The following is a 16,677-nucleotide window of genomic DNA, read 5'->3' as shown; positions in this document are numbered from 1 at the left end:
TTGACAAAAGCTTGAGCTGACAGTAGAGTAGTTTGAGATAGGACACGGATGCAAATTTAATACACAAACTATATCTATAAAACTTAACCTCATTTTTAAAGGGTGAAATTTAAATATTACTGAGTTAGAACTCTATTCTTATTTAAATTAAAAGTACTCACCGCAGGTAAAGCCACACTTCACTTCGCTACATGGTAAAAAGTAAAAATATTGTTTCTATATCTAGAAAGGCTTTAAGGCATTTAGTCTATAAACACATTTACTATAAATATGAATGCACAAAACTGCAAGTTTATGACAGAAATAGTATGTAATACGGCCTTATTGGCATTTAATACAAGTCTACATTAAAAATTAAATAAAACGTAGCGCTATGCGCTTCGGGCGACCCAAGTTCGAGTCCTGGCTCGTGGTCCTTTCCCGATCCCGTCCCCCCCTCTCTCTCCCACTTTGCTAATCACTGTCCTATCATAATAAAAAGGCAAAAACGGCAAAAATAAATCTTTAAAATAAATAAATAAATAAATAAAATTAAATAAAATAAGATATTAACCTACATTTCTGACAATATACCACGGTTACAGTTAGTGTTACCACAGTAAATCCATGATAAATGTTTTTGAATTGTTGGTTTAAAAGTATTCTAACTGGATCGGCTCAATGTTTCTCCTGATTTGCACATTAGTGTTGTTGATACAGTCAGCGCTGTTTCAACTGGCTTTAAACTGAATTAAATCACAGAGAGATTTGCAGCTTGTACCTGAGACCTCTACGCCGAACTTGAACACTTCTCTTTGGCTGTTTAGTGGTCTCGAGACACTCAGCAAGTAAACACATTTGTGAGCTTGTGAGTCGCGCAGTGCGCACAAGTAGCGCTGTTTCGTTCCACTTTTGGTGCGTTAATGTTTCCCTTGCCTAAAATCTAGTACTGCTGCCTTGTGTTGACATTGTGAAACTGCACGATTTGTAAATTATGCATGGCGGGCCAAACATACTATATTTTAACAGACAAGCTGCGGGCCGCTTAAAATTCATCCGCGGGCCGTAGTTTGGACACCCCTGCCCTAAGCCATTTCTCATTGCGCTGTGTGAAATACAGACTGGATTAGGGGTCGACCAATTATCGGCGCCGATATTAAGCATTTTTATAGTTATCGGTCATTTTCAAAGCCGATTTGTCGATAAAATAATTTAATTTTGAAATGCGCTATTTGGCTTTGATGCAGCCACCTCTGTCCGAACGCACCACTCTGTGGCCTAGAGCAAGCCGCGCACACCGCGCATCTGATTTGTTAGGAGTCGCGAGTCAATCAGCACGGAAGGCTGAAGGCACGGAAAGTTTTGCCAAAAGGCGGGCACTAGCTAACTGGAGCTGCTTCAGTGATCACACATTAGTTGTCTCTCAAATGTAAAGGCAGGAACACACCAAGAAGACGCCGACGAACTAGTGGTGACGAAAGCAGACTGCGGGGTTGGCACGTCGGTAGCGTCTGGGTCCAAAGTTGGCCTGACACACTAAACCGACGCTCGACAGCCGACGGCCAAATAGCATGTCAGTTCTGTGTCTGCGCAAGATGAAATACCAGCAGGTGGCAGTAGCTGAACAGACAATCAGAATGATCAGATGGCCCGACGAGCTCTGACGCCGATTCAACATGTCGAATCAGCTAAAAAAAAAAAGCAGACGAGGACCATCTTCAGCCGACGGTGCGGAACACATTGAGAAAACTTAGTCGGCCGACGAACAAAAACCGCCTGACGACCGACTGTCGGCTTGGTGTGTTCCTGCCTTAAGGCAGCAGCAGACGTTGCAATAAATCACAATCCACTACACTGAAGTATTACACATAAACGTTCATTTACACAAACAGTTATGTTAAAATGCCCGTCCTGGCACAGTTGAACAGCATGTGTAACAGTATATTCCTTTATGTCTTAAAGAGACAGCAGCCTTTAAGCCTACTACTGTCTACTATTAACTGTCAACATCAAACAACAAAAGAAAATCTTTGTTAAGGATTAATCTATACAGTTATACATTAATTACCCGTTAAGGCTATGTAGAGTTATTTTATATCGGACTGTTATTATTATTAATATTAATTATTAACAGTTCTCAGTTCTCGATCGGTCTACTTGATCTGTGATAATCGGTATCGGCCCAAAAAACCACATATCGGTCGACCCCTAGACTGAATGGTGGCTCAAAACACCCAACCGCTTCATGAATATAGGATATGCAAACTACATCTCTCAGTTGGATAAAGAAAACCAGTGTAGCTAAAAAAGATTGTGTAATGAAGATAAAGAAAATTACAGTGACATACAGGAGTCGTACATTAGGCATGCGTGAGTCTGTTACTATTGATGCACATGCAAACCGTGTATGCAATCGCTATAACATCATATTTCTGCATGAACACAGTTCAATAAATCTGCATAGTTGTCAAAATTAATGTACGGCATGAGTGTTTTATAATGGATGCTCGCTGAGGAAGCGTGTTTTGGAGGAGTTTGTGATCAGTGGTGTTTATTTATGTACACATGGACATCAGATGCTCCAAACATAGACACGATTGCTTGTTCTGACAGAGGAACTGCTCACTGATGACATCCACCTGCCTTCAGATCGCTGAGTATTTTGGTGTGTTTAATAATTCCGAATGGATCCATATAGTAGCTATATGTAGTCCTTTGGCATCTCCCTGTTGTCTTGTTTGGTATTGCAGGTTGACTTATGCTTATTGTTTTAAGTTACAGAGTAAGTACTTTTAAGTTGTAAAGAATGTCTGCAAAGTATGTTTGCAAAACAGAACACTGAAGGTTTAAATCTATATTGATGTTTTTGTGAATAAACGGGGAGAGGGAACCACTGCACATGTAATGTGCAGAAAAAATGCCATTGTTAATGAATGCAAAGTTAATATTTTCTTAATATTAACTTCTTTAATAATGTCTTGAATTTCTTATAATGACAACTAAAAGCCAATAAATGAATTTTGTAAACAAGTTCACTTTATAATATTTTTTTAAAAATATGCAGAGTATAAATGCATCTCTATATAGCTGATTTTAAAGGAACACTCCACTTTTTTTGAAAATAGGCTCATTTTCCAACTCCCCTAGAGTTAAACAGTTGAGTTTGACCGTTTTCGAATCCATTCAGCCGATCTCCGGTTCTGGCGGTACCACTTTTAGCATAGCTTAGCATAGTTCATTGAATCTGATTAGACCATTAGCATCGCGCTTAAAAATGACCAAAGAGTTTTGATATTTTTCCTATTAAAACTTGACTCTTCTGTAGTTAAATCGTGTACTAAGACCGGCAGAAAATATAAAGTTATGATTTTCTAGGCTGATATGGCTAGGAACTATACTCTCATTCAGGCGTAATAATCAAGGAACTTTGCTGCCGTTCCATGGCTGCAGCAGTACAATGATATTACGCAGCGTCTCTCACAAACGAAAACGGTAAAACTCAACTGTTTAACTCTAGGGGAGTTGGAAAATTAGCCTATTTTCAAAAAAAGTGGAGTGTTCCTTTAAACAAGGTGTTACAAGGGGGTCATGTGCATTAAAAAAAAGCTTCAAAAACCCAGATTTTACATGCATTCATACATTTTAGCAAAATATGCTGTAATGAGACCTCCGAGAGCCTCGGCTAGGAAACTCAAACAAAACGTATACCCATATACAATAACTTTCCTGATTAACACAAATGAGTAATTGTGTCCACACACATTTAATCATGGCCTGATTTCAATTTGGCCCCTCAAAAAAAGGATACACTAAAATGTCAGATTTCTTTCTCTGTTTGTTTTTCTTCCCCCTCCCCCGTCTCTTTTTAACACCCTATCAATTTCTCTGTACCCACTTATTTCCCTTAATAACTTTCAAAGGTTGCTGGGCAACATGTTGTTCTTTTTTAAGTTACCATGGCATTTATTTGGCATACGGTATCCTTTCTCGCTGAGAACATGGGGGTTGCCATGGTATCGGTGGGCACCTTATAAAGCAAACTATTGTGTGTGTGTGTGTGTGTGTGTGTGTGTTGTAAAAACGAATGCCAGGTTCCTTTAAGTCTCAGGCACTCTAGATGCCCAGAATGTTGAAAAATACTACGCTGCATTATAACAGCTACCACACACACACACACCAAATTTATGCTTGTTTAACTTTTACAGGGTCATATCAAGATTTCTCCTACTTTAATAAACATTTTCTCCTAAAATATACTGCTCATGTTCTGTCAACATGCTTAACATAAACATTATTTATCGAATATTATTGCACTTTTCTGCAAAAGAGAAACAATTTTGCATTTCAAATACAACAAAAGTTTAAATCCTTATTAATATCTACAGTGTCTTAACAACAAAATTTAAATGGAAAAAGATAGTTTAAATGGGTTCTTTTTATGCATACAGTACCGGGTCTCTCCAAACTTGCAGTCTCATTTAAACGTTCACACGGATGTTTCACTAAATTAATGATGACATTTCATAGATGCAAATTTTAGTGGATGGTGATTCCATCTGCTAAAGCCCATCCCTAAACCCAACCCTTCACACAAACCTGCTGACATCTGTAGATTTAAAGCAAACCACGATTTGGCAGATTTATGAGAGATTCAAATAGTGAAATACAGATATACATAAAAAAAATGTGCCTCACAAGTATAGTCATAATCCGTTCACACAAAATAAGCACTTGTAAGAGTGTCATAAATTGAGACGTGACGTTTCTGCTTGTTTTGTAGATCTAAATTAGTAGTTATCTGTAGGAAGTGAAGCTAACTTTCAAAATAGCCTCTGGCGCCCTCTAGTGTATTTGAGGATTTAATACAACACTCGATGCATTTATAATAATATGTTTGTTTGTTTTTTTACAAAACTTTAATTAATTAAAAGGACGTGGATAATTAAAAAAATAGGTCGAATTAATTTTTTTAAACTTCTTCCAGACAGTAGGCTACACACTACGTTTTGATCAATTAAAAATGTCGTCAGGGTGCCTGACTGAACCAACGGTTCATTTACTCCTCACAGCTAATCTAATCGTGGCAGATCTCACATATTAGCTTTCTCAACAGCGGCAGAATTAAAGCGACAAAGGGCAGACATGAGGCCGACCTCTGCACAGATATCTGATAGGATTTACTGTGGGGAACTCCATGCAGATAACGGAGCACTACTTGGACTACTAAAGTTCAACACTTACCGACGAACCGGAGCACCTGTTGACCTGCGACGCCGCCGCATGTTTCAGGGCGGGAAAATGCAGCAAACGCAGTCACGTGATACTTTTCAAAAACAATTGAGCCAAAAACACTTTAAAAAAAATGTATAAAAAATTAGTCAAATAAAAAGTCAAAATAAAAATAAGTCACATATGTTATTTTTCTATATCGTGTAAGGCGGAAATCAAACGTTTTCCATTTCAGGAAGTCGAACTGTTATTATGTGCTGATTTGTTTCATATTTACTTTTCATATGACTATTTTTACCCTGTGGACACACAATATTTTCACACTATTTCCATATTTTAGCACATTTACAGTTTAAGTGGAAATCATAAACAATAAAATATTTTGTATATACCTTATTTGTCTATTAATATCAGCCTAATGCATTTCATTTTATAATATATAACAAAATAATAATAATAACTTATAAAAAGTTGGGGAAACAATTAAACACACACATATATATATATATATATATATATATATATATATATATATATATATATATATATATATATATATATATATATATATATATAACCTCTGGGACATAAAATTGGCATACCTAGGTAGATTTAGGGTCAGGCCAGGTTTTGGCATGCAGGGTCACAGATGGAGCACAACACTGAATATATTTCAGAAACTGGCATAGTTACCCAGCCTTGCCATCTGCCTCACACAGACTTTCATATATACACATATTAAAAAAACACTAGTGTAAACACTTAATCAGGAGGTGCACATATGATAGTGGATGTATTCAGGCTTAAAACTCCCCGTCACACACACGGTTCTAGTGATCACTTAACCTTAAGCAGAATAAAAGCCCCCTCTCTTCTGTTTTTCTTGTCTCCGAAGTGTTATAGAGTCCGTGCCAAAGACAGGAGAGGCGTTAAAGACAGATAAACCCAGCCATCTTGCAGGTGTTTCTATCAAAAGACTTACCCTGCAGAGCCAAACTCAGCCTGGCAGAGTTTTAATGCCCCTGACTACTGTCATTCTCAGGAGATGTATGTCATTGATAATGTGTGTGTGTGTGTGTGTGTGTGTGTGTGTGTGTGTGTGTGTGTGTGTGTGTGTGTGTGTGTGTGTGTGTGTGTGTGTGTGTGTGTGTGTGTGTGTGTGTGTGTGTTTGTTCTGCACCTGTCGGATGGTGGGAGGCAGTGTGAGATAGAGAGATGAAGAAGAAACCATCTGTGTTTCTAAAGAAACAAATAAAAAAGGAACAGAACAAATAATCTAGAAGAACCTTCAAAAACAATTGGCCTATGTGTCAATGTTTTGATTTGTTTTGAATGTTTTGATTAGATAAATTGTCCCCAGAAGTGAGCTAGGCTATATTAAAGTATTTTTTATTTTTTTTTTGTAATTCATGAATCTTAATTTTAAAAAATGTATTTATTTATTTTATAGATATTAATTGCTTAAAGCTACGCTGTTTGGCCCTCTGGCGGTTGAAGCATAAAACTACAAGTTATGTGGAACATCGTTTTGGTAATTACATGAGTTCTGCGCGCGATTAATCTAATGGTTTGAGGTTTACTAGTATACATGGTTATAAGTGAGCTTATAATAGAAGAAAAAAATATAGATATCCTAAAAAAATATGTATTCAAGCAACTACCACACCTTCTTCACACAATTCGCACGGACGAATTACGGAAGTATGAAGTTTCCCGGGAAATCCATCCCGACAGCTCTAAATTAGAAATCAATAGTGAATCGGATAAGTTTATGTGCAATTTTATTTCGTATTAGCATATATTTTCTATGTCTTCAGGCCTGTAAGAAAAATAGGGACATTCCTGAATGCAAATTGAATAAAAAATAAAAATAAAAAATCGATCTGAAGCTTCCTATGGGACAACATTTTTGGTTTGTTTGGTTTATTAATAAAATAAAATATTTGTTTGGTTATGTTTCTACAATAACATTTGTAACAGGTTTGAGCTTGATGACTGCACTAAACAAAACGAAACAAAAAAAAATAAAAAATTAAAATGAAAATTCCCAAAACATGATGCAGGTTTATTTCAGCTGAGTTGCATTTTGGTTGATCCTAATAAGATCTGTAGTTGTATTTTCTCTCTCCCTCTCGTTACTTTAACTATGGGTGACAAGGGCACCTTGAGCTGCAGATGTTCTCACCGATGACAGATGGTATTGGCATCATCTGTGTGTGTGTATGTGTGCAAGTACGCTGGCATCATGCAGGGACAGCGGGCAGAGCCCATACCGGCTTAGCGCCACCTGCACCCCCTAAATTCTAGCCCGAGACCCCTCTCCCACTTCCGTATATACGCTCTCTGTGTGCATGTGTGTGTGGGAGTTTGAATTCTAGGCAATCGCAAAAGCAAAAAACGCATACAGAAAAATCCCAAAGCATTTGAAATTGGCTATGAAAACAGAATAACAATGTCCAAAAAAACAATTTACCTAAAACTGGCATTCTCAGTTTAGATTGGTGCCCGATGGGAGTCTGAACAAAAGAATCTGGATTCGCAATGAATCGCAGTTGCAGTGTTTGATGTAAAACAGCCGTCCTGGATGTGTAATTGATAACAGAGAAGCTCTAATTGTCTCATTTATCTTCATGCAGACAGTGCAAGGCTGGTGGCGCGATTACTCTAGCCTGGCCAGCAGAGTTAGGCACAGCGGGCGGATGAAATCCAGCAATAGCCCAGGCCAGAATCTCTCAAACATTTCATTTCAAACATTTAGACCTCTTATTTTCTTTCTATCTGGTAGCAAATCAACATCCAGTTCTTCACTTCATCACTCAGAGTGACTTGATTTTAAATGACATATTGGCTGCGTCTGAAATCATATACTCTCTTGAGTAGGTACTTATTTTGAATAAGTAATTACTTCACGGCCACTAAAAAATATGTTCTATAGTATGAATGTGTGTAGTAACACTCGCCATGTTGTCATTATCATGTGACCTACCAACATCAGTTATGTCGCTTCACTGCCATTCTCAAATCCTCTCCCGTGGCCTCGTGGGATAGTAAAGTGTCCATTGTATGCACACTTCAGAATCTCACTGGAAGTAGTAGTTTTTCGCCTACTATGTAGTTGGGGAAGTATGTGATTTTGGATGCAGCCATTATGTTCGGAATGGAATGGTATTTACTTCGTGAATAATGTATATAGCTACTATACTGTATACTGCTTACTAAAATGGCAAAGCTGGAAATGTAAAGTCTGTAGAAATACAGCCCAGTGTACCATGTTAATATAAAGAATTTTATGTATTGAATTTTCACAGGTTTTCTACTCATGTTTTGAATTACGATTTGCATTGTGTTGTGTTTTCTGGGTTGAAGGAAATGTCTGTAAACTTAATGGAAAAGGTACTGGTAATTTTCTGCCAAAATGTTATCCAAGGTTCCAAAGGGAGTTTTCACAGCAATGCCATAGAAGAACCATTTGGTTCCCCAAAGAACCTTTCAGTGAACAGTTCTTCAAAGAACCATTTTTTTAGAGTGAAGAATAATCTAAAGAACGCGTTTCCACTATAAAGAATCTTTTATGGAATGGAAGGGTTCCATGGATGTTAAAGGTTCTTCACAGAACCATCAATGCCAATAAAGAACCTTTATTTTTAGTCAGCATGTTAGTACACCATTTAAAACACTGCAACATTCTCACAGCCCTTCTCAAAAAGTCATGTTTAACAGAAGACATTTAAAAGCTTGCGGGTGTGTCTCTCACTACCGTTCTGTGAGCGTTGTGATCCCGGAATAAGCGAAGAATCAAAGTCCCAAATCAATTAGAGACTCTCTGGAGTCGGAGTGACATTCAGAATGCACGCTCATCTGTGCCCAGATTTTCTCTCTTCGCTGCACTCCGCTCAGCACAATTTGAGAAACAAAATGGCTCCCGTGGGCACTTCCTGCATCTCTGAGAGTGATGAATTCTTAAAGAGAATTCCATTTCCTCTTCCTCTTTCCCCTTGTGCACTCAAAAGCCATGTGTCGAAAGCTGAGGAAAAGACAAATAACGAGCTTCTCCCCATTAAAACCTGGCATACATTCCTGGAAGACATTCATCATTTCTCCACTTTGTGTCTTCTTTCTCTACCAAAGACTAGAGTCTAAATGTCCATTTATATGCCTCTGTTCCAAAACCTAGTAAACTGCCTTGCCGTTTACTGCCTACATTTTATAACAACTGATTTTAATAGAGTTTCACATGTGCAATATGTTAATATACACACTCAGACAAATGTTTTTTTCCCCTCTGTGCTCATCGCAATGCATTATGGGATGGCCCTACCTTTAAAGAATACATATTTGAAATCGGCATGAAACTGGAGTTACGATACGGTTTTCATCCCTATTGTGATGTATATCTGAGTGAAAGGCCTTCGCAAACAAGAACAAATGTAGGACGGGACTTGATCTTGTCCATTGGGAGTTGACTGGATGGTTGTGGTGTGCTATTGGTCGATCTTATGTGAGTGACAGGTTGCCCTCACGCCAGTAAACACATCAGAGAAGAGAAGAGATGATGCTGTATTCTGTTATTTAAGTTACTGTGATGAAAGATTCTATCATCTAAATCATCTAAAATAAACACTGCAATATTCTATTTAAAAACAACTGTCCATTTTGATTCATGGTGACTTTAAGAAGGCAGCATAATTACACTGCCTACCTTTTGGAGCGGTTTTCGTGTCGGGAGCCCACATATGACACCTTAAAACGCAGTCTACGTAGGCAGCTCACTAGGCGCTGGAACAGAGCTTATGTCTCCTGTTCTCTCAGGGTAAATGAACACAGTTATCCTGATGCCAGCAGACACCGGCACACATGGACGCTGAGCTCTGAAACATGGCACGACAGGAAAATATGACATCAGGCAGGGCTGCACAAGATGCTTTCGCCAAATGTCTCGCCTTAATTACCCTAATTAATGCAATTAGAGTTGTTATGTGACATCACCTGCATCTCACAGGCTTTAATCTATAATGTCTAATTAATATGTTTGCACATCCCACAGGTCAAAGACCGGGACCGAAAAGCACATGCATTTGTGCATCTACATGAGAGTGAAAGAGATTAAAGTTACAGCAACAGTATTCTGTGAATGAACATAAACTGCAGTTATGTCCTTTTTACGCATTCATTTTAATTTAAAATCTAGCTTTGTATGTCATTTTTATGTTACTAAATGAATTGACTCTTATGTATATTTCATTTTCTTTTTAGTACTTGCCACATAGAATGCTTTGTCTTGCAATCTTGAGTATATTGGCTTCAGAAAACTTTTAATATGGTTCAAGTCATATATCTTTATGATACTTTTATAGTATTTTATATATTTTTGGAGCTTGACAAGATGCATAAAAAACAAATTTCCTATTTTGTTCCATTGAAAAAAAAAAACTAACATGTGGCATTGGACCAACATGCTGTCACAGTTCTTATTTGGGTGATTTTTCTTTCAATTTCTTCTAAAAGCAGTAGTTTGCTATAAAAATATGCTATAACGTACCATGAACATTACAAAAACCCTATGTGCTTTGCTTCACCACACTTTGTTTGGAAATTTGACTTTTTAATAGGCTTACATACAAAAATAAAGACATAAAAAGAAACAAAATATAAAAGTGTGAAAAAGCAGACCTGAATTTTCTAGAAAAATGTATTCAAAAGTAATAACTTTCAAATGTAATTTTTTTTTTCTTTTTAATAAGACACTTATCGGTTGGCGGTGTGCTTTTATATAGCTACAGCTGCTCTGGGTTTTGTAGATATTGCGGGTTGGACGTGAAGTGAAGGCAACTCAATGTTCAATTGTAATGGAGAATTGTAGGATACAACTGAAGCACTGGAAGCTGGCATTGCCCTGCGGCACAAACTCCCAATGGCAATCATGTGCCAACCTTGCCCAGCTGCTCCTGGGCACCCGTGCCACATCCATGTGATTGCAATCGTACCATCTCTAAGTTTACCCTGGCATTTCACACTAAAGACCCCGAGGCATGCAGGAACGCGGCCCCTATCACCATGCTTAGAGCTGTCAGGTCCAACCAATCCACCATCCACCCATGGACCAGCTTCAGACCCATGTCCTAATATCAAAGGCCTCAATCAGTGCCACATTATTAAGAAGGTTCAATATGCAAAGGTCCAACTGGTCCACTCTCAGGAGATATGCAGTGTTGGGCATGTGTGGGGCGATTGCATATTAAACCAGGCTTAACAAACATAATAAGATGGGCTGTATGACAAGTTATATGCTACTATTTTTTTTCACTGCGTGGGCTACTATTATCCATACAAATAATCAGCTTTAAGCTTGTTTTCGCTAACAAAATTTCCCTAGCTGCCGTAAACCGATCCCGCGCGAAAAGCAGTCGCGATCGCACTAACCACAGACCACTTTCCTCTAATGCAGTTTTAATGTCGCGTTCCTCTGGCGTTCTTTGTTTCCTCAACCTTACACAAATACTTAGCAGCTCGCGTTGTTGTCATTGTCTACATTTAACGAGCTTACTGACGGTGGTTATATTTCCCTTAGCTCTGGTTCTTGGCTCGAGTGAAGCGCGAGCCCGAATAAGAAAAAAGCCCCCACCCAGTGCAGTGCTGCCATGGCAACGGCGCCCTCAATGCAGCTGAAGTGTTTCGCGACTTGTATAAAAAGCTCCACATCTGTTGCGCGAGGAACCACTTTGGTTTAAAATTAATTATTGATTTACTTTATTTACCCCCATTAAACACTGCACAGACAGACGTGGAAAAGAGCTGTGCGTAAAATCCACAACACACGCGAGGAGTTGGTGGTGGAGGGGAGGAGGCTCGTCGAAAAGCATCACGCGCGCAATGCAAATCGCAGTAAGAAGCAGTTTTGACAAACTGCCAAGGCGATGTAAAGAAGCACCCCCCTTGTTCTCCCTCGGGCGATTTTTCGTATAGGATGAGTAAACTCGACCTTTTTTTCCAGCCAGGTGCCAGAAAATCGATGAATACAACTTTTATTTTTCTCTGACACGTCCAGGACTGAAGTGCAGCTGTCGTATAGGGAGATGGGGATTCCCACAGTATTGAAAAGAGCGATTAGGCAGCAAAACAACACTTAAAGTGCATTTTGATGTTAAACGATAGGCTAGTCTAATTAATGCAGCAAACTAGGTTCTTGCTTATTTGGTCATATTGTTTAATTAAGCAAAATGAAGATCAATGATTGTAATATTTCAAAATATTAGTTTTTACTGCGTTATTGATTAAATAAATAAATGTATACATATATATATATATATATATATATATATATTAGAGATTGTAATATTTAAAAATATTAGTTTTTACTGCGTTATTGATTAAATAAATGTATATATATAATATATATATAATTTTCAGTAGCCATGCAGTCTTCAGTGTCACATGATCTTAGGCTATTAATCTATTAGAAATTTGTCTTTGTGAGAACAATCTTTGTACATTAGTTGAATGTTTCTGCTGCAGTATAGGAGACATTTTTTTAAAAAAAAGACATGCAGGCCGATATGGGTTTACTTTCAGTAGATTTATTGATTTCACATACCTTTTTTATTTAATAGGCTACTGCAACACTGTGGCATTCGTTGCATTGTACAGTTTTTTTTTTGTCCTTGACATTTTAAGAACTAAATAACTGATATTGCTACTCAAATGCATCGCAACAAAATACAACAAATATATATCCACCATGCAGTCCTCTCAATGTCATAAGTGGTCCAATGCACCCCATTTCACACTATTGTTTATGTATAGGGTGAACTAAAGTAAAATGCATTGCTGAAATTATTTTCATGCAACAGCGACACTTATTGGTGAAACTATGAAATGACACAAAACCTTACAATTGATATATCCTTTGAATAAAATTAAACTGATGATCAGCATCGTCATTACAGTTAACACAGAGATACCGCTGAATATCAGACGGTGGTTTACAGAAAAGTTTTCCCTGTATGCACGGGGACTCGTGTTTAACACATCCCGAATCGTATTTCGGACACTTATCAGACACACAACACAAATCTTTCACATTTATGTGGCCGTTAATACACACACACACACACACACACACACACACACACACACACACACACACACACACACACACACACACACACACCATTGGTGGACTTAAATATTAGAATATATATTTAAAATAAACTTGTCAGTTATAAATGAACCCTTTCTGTGTTCTGAACTTTGACCTCTTCACTGCTAGTTTCGCATTTGCACTCCTCAACGACCATGACGCGCCTCTCGCGCACCTCTGTCCCGCAGCGCAGCGGCACGAGCACAGAGCGCGATTTGGAGGGTCCGCAGCGCGTGCAGTGTGCTCCTTGCGCGCGAGTCTCTCCACTGGAGGGGACGAACATGGAGCTGCACTGACCGTAGCAGAGATGATTGTGAACGGTCACCGTCTCACAGCCGTCCTCCGTTATGCGCTGTGAACAGAGAATACAAACAAACATGTAATACACGTTTCTCAACCACAGGGGTTCAAGGGGGCCCCAAGATGACTTAAAAATGATTTAAAATAAGACATTAATTAAGCTACGAAGAAAAACAACAACAACAAGATGCTGAGAATGGTTGAGATCTTGATTTAAACTAAGGTAAACTGTTTCAGCCAAATTGATAATAATAATATAAAATGACGAAGATGATTTGTATTATAATTAATAATCATCATTTACGCACTGTCATGTTGCTCATATGAAAGAATCATTCTTTCCTTTCCTTCCATAAAAGGCAAGTGCATTGTGATGTCACGCTAAATTGCATTTTAGGTCTGAATTTAAACCTTTAAACTCCATTTAAAATTAGACTGTAAAACATTTTCAATCTTAATGTTTATTATTCTTCATATAGCGTGTTTATAAATTCCCTTGATATTTCCCCTTTGGTCACACAATGTAAAAGTAGTTTCATTATATTTTACAATATCTCATGGATGTGTCCATCCATTTAACGATCATTTATTAACCAATAATTCTAATTGTTTTACCCTCTAAAAATGCTGGGTTAAAAACAACCCAAGTTGGGTTGAAAATGGACAAACCCAGCGGATGGGTTAAATTTTTGCCCAACCTGCTTTAAAAATTACTATACGGCTGACTTAAAATGAACCCAAAATCAGATACACACTAATTATAAGAGGCAACATAATCAAAAGATGAACATTTATTAATAAGTAATTTAAGTGTTTTATTTAATTATTATTATTTATGAAACTTATTAATAAATGTTAATTTCTTAATTTCCAACATACTTTGGGTTCATTTTAAGCAAGTAATACAGTATTTTTAAACTATAGTTGAGTTACATTAAACTACCGTCAACACGTTGGGCAAACATTTAACCCAACAGCTGGGTTAAAACAACCCAATTGCTGGGTTTGTCAATTTTCAACGCAACTTGGGTTGTTTTTAACCCTGCATTTTTAAAGTGTATGATATTTCAGAGATATCAAAATTTCAGAAATACAATTCAAAATGGTCAATCAATGAAAGAATCACTGTTGGTTGTCACTTTAACACTATTTACTAAAGTCTTGAAGGCAGCATTTAAATTTAAATTTGACTGTGTTGTATAGGGCAGCAATTTATGAATAATATAGGGTACAATTAGTTTTAAAATATAGGCTAGAAAATCATGTGACTACCTAATAGAGTATTATACTTCATGTTTCATGTAAAATCACTTATGACATTGTTTACCAAAAAAAAAAAAAAAAAAAACATTTTCCCGAACAGAAAACATGACATAGCCACCTGTGTGAAGGGTACCGCGGCACAGCTCTGTTTGCTCATGTCTTTGGGGTTGATGCGTAGCGCCACGGCCTCTTTGCTTCGCTCGCTCTTGTGCATCACTTTCTGCCACATCTCGAGACCCTGTTTCCTCCTCGCGTCCGCGCTGCTGCTGCTGCTGCTCGCGCTCACCTGAGGGAGCAGGGCCGCGGGGTTGTTATGGGCCAGAGCTGACGGACCAGGACGTCCGAGGGCCAAGAAAGCGGGAAACGCGCCTCGACTTGGTGAGTTTTTGGACGGCACATGACTACCGGCGGCCCGTCGCAGAAAATGAGGGCTTAGTTTGACAACTCTGACAGATCCCCGAACAGGTTCGTCTGGTCCATTCCCGGAGGATTCAAAATCTTTCGCGATGTGTCGGTGGAAGTCCCGGTGAAAGGCGCTGCGAGGGAACGCGCCAGCCAAAGTGGCCACTGACAACAGAATGAAAAGGCTGATTTGAAAGTTCATTTTTGCTAAATTATAAAATATTGTACTCTAGTTTGATCTCAAATCGAGGAAAACTCGCTGAAGACTGTCGCTTGTTGAATAATCTCGCGGTTCAAGGTTCCGTATGGTCACCTTGCTGTCGTTGTGTGGACATGAAGCCAGAGCTGACCGTTTATATACTCTCAACGGGTTCTTTCATGACCGGTCATCATTGCTTTATTATACGTGTGAATAGCTAGGCTATTGTACAATGCGAAGACGCAGGAAGACTCAGATAATGGCTGTGAGTGACAGGTGAGTTCTCGTGAGGTAGTGACAAGTGCACCTTTCATCTCGTCATATCACGCCGTGGGAACTGAGGGCCTCTGCTATTGTGTGCTGCCTTTTTTACAGGGATAGTTCACCCAGAAATGACATTTCTATTATCATTTACTCACCCTCAAGTTGTTCCAAACCTGTATGAATTTATTTCTTTTGCTGAACACAAAAGAAGATGTTTTGGAGAATGTTGGTGACCACCAAACAGTTGTAATTTCCAGTCCATCAACTGTTTGGTTACCAACATTCTTCAAAATATCTTCTTTTGTGTTCAGCAGAAGAACACAAAAGAAGATATTCGATATTTCTAGATAAGAAGATATTTTGTCTTAGATAAGAAGATATTTTGGAAAAGCTTGAGGGTGAGTAAATTATGAATTTTAATTTTGGGGTGAACATGACGTCACATTTTACACTTGTTTTACTCTTTGTTTTTTAATCTAAGCGAAAACATTTTTTTTTTTCCGATTTACAAGAAAAAACTCTACAATACCAATATAGAAAATATTTCTACAAGAACATTAATAATATTAATGGTTAATAAATGGGTTCACAATGAAAAACGATTATGCATGTTAATGTGTTTATTGCAAAGGTTTCTTTCTCACGGGTTTCCTGAAGGCTTTGCTCACCTGAAGTTCAAACAGTCAGATGTTGAGCTCAGGTGCCAAGTGTTTCCTACTGCATGACAAGTGTAGTCTGAATCATATTTACGACCTTCAATAATCCCGTTGGGGGAATAAACTTTCCCAAGGGAACAAGCAGGAGCAGGGCAACAAAGTGACTTCTTATTTTATGCGTCTCGAAGAGGATCTGCCATACCTGAGCTAAATCTTTTTCAAATCACTCCAGATTTGAACATGAACTT

The 16,677-nt window shown here is 38.1% G+C and overlaps 1 protein-coding gene across 1 annotated transcript; it reads right to left on the bottom strand.

Moving 5' to 3' along the window:
• Positions 1-13,424: 13,424 nt before the first annotated feature.
• On the bottom strand, positions 13,425-15,512 carry dand5 (DAN domain family, member 5). The gene is made up of 2 exons (XM_067405425.1): positions 15,027-15,512; positions 13,425-13,697 (listed from the first exon to the last, which is right to left on the bottom strand). The coding sequence occupies exons 1-2, from the start codon at positions 15,510-15,512 to the stop codon at positions 13,425-13,427; spliced, it is 759 nt and encodes a 252-aa protein (XP_067261526.1).
• Between the last annotated feature and the right edge of the window lie 1,165 nt (positions 15,513-16,677).

The sequence above is a fragment of the Chanodichthys erythropterus genome, chromosome 12 (assembly GCF_024489055.1).
Source record: "Chanodichthys erythropterus isolate Z2021 chromosome 12, ASM2448905v1, whole genome shotgun sequence".
Classification (NCBI taxonomy): Eukaryota; Metazoa; Chordata; class Actinopteri; order Cypriniformes; family Xenocyprididae; genus Chanodichthys; species Chanodichthys erythropterus.
Note: the sequence above shows the minus strand (reverse complement) of the source record. Positions and strands in the feature narration are given on the sequence as shown.

What these genes read in the sequence shown, in the direction of transcription:
- dand5 (XM_067405425.1), bottom strand. Translation starts at nt 15,512, where the DNA reads ATGAACTTTCAAATCAGCCTTTTCATTCTGTTGTCAGTGGCCACTTTG. An exon ending in CCGCGGTACCCTTCACACAG is followed by an intron (nt 13,698 to 15,026) that starts GTGGCTATGTCA and finishes CTCTGTTCACAG; the next exon opens with CGCATAACGGAGGACGGCTG.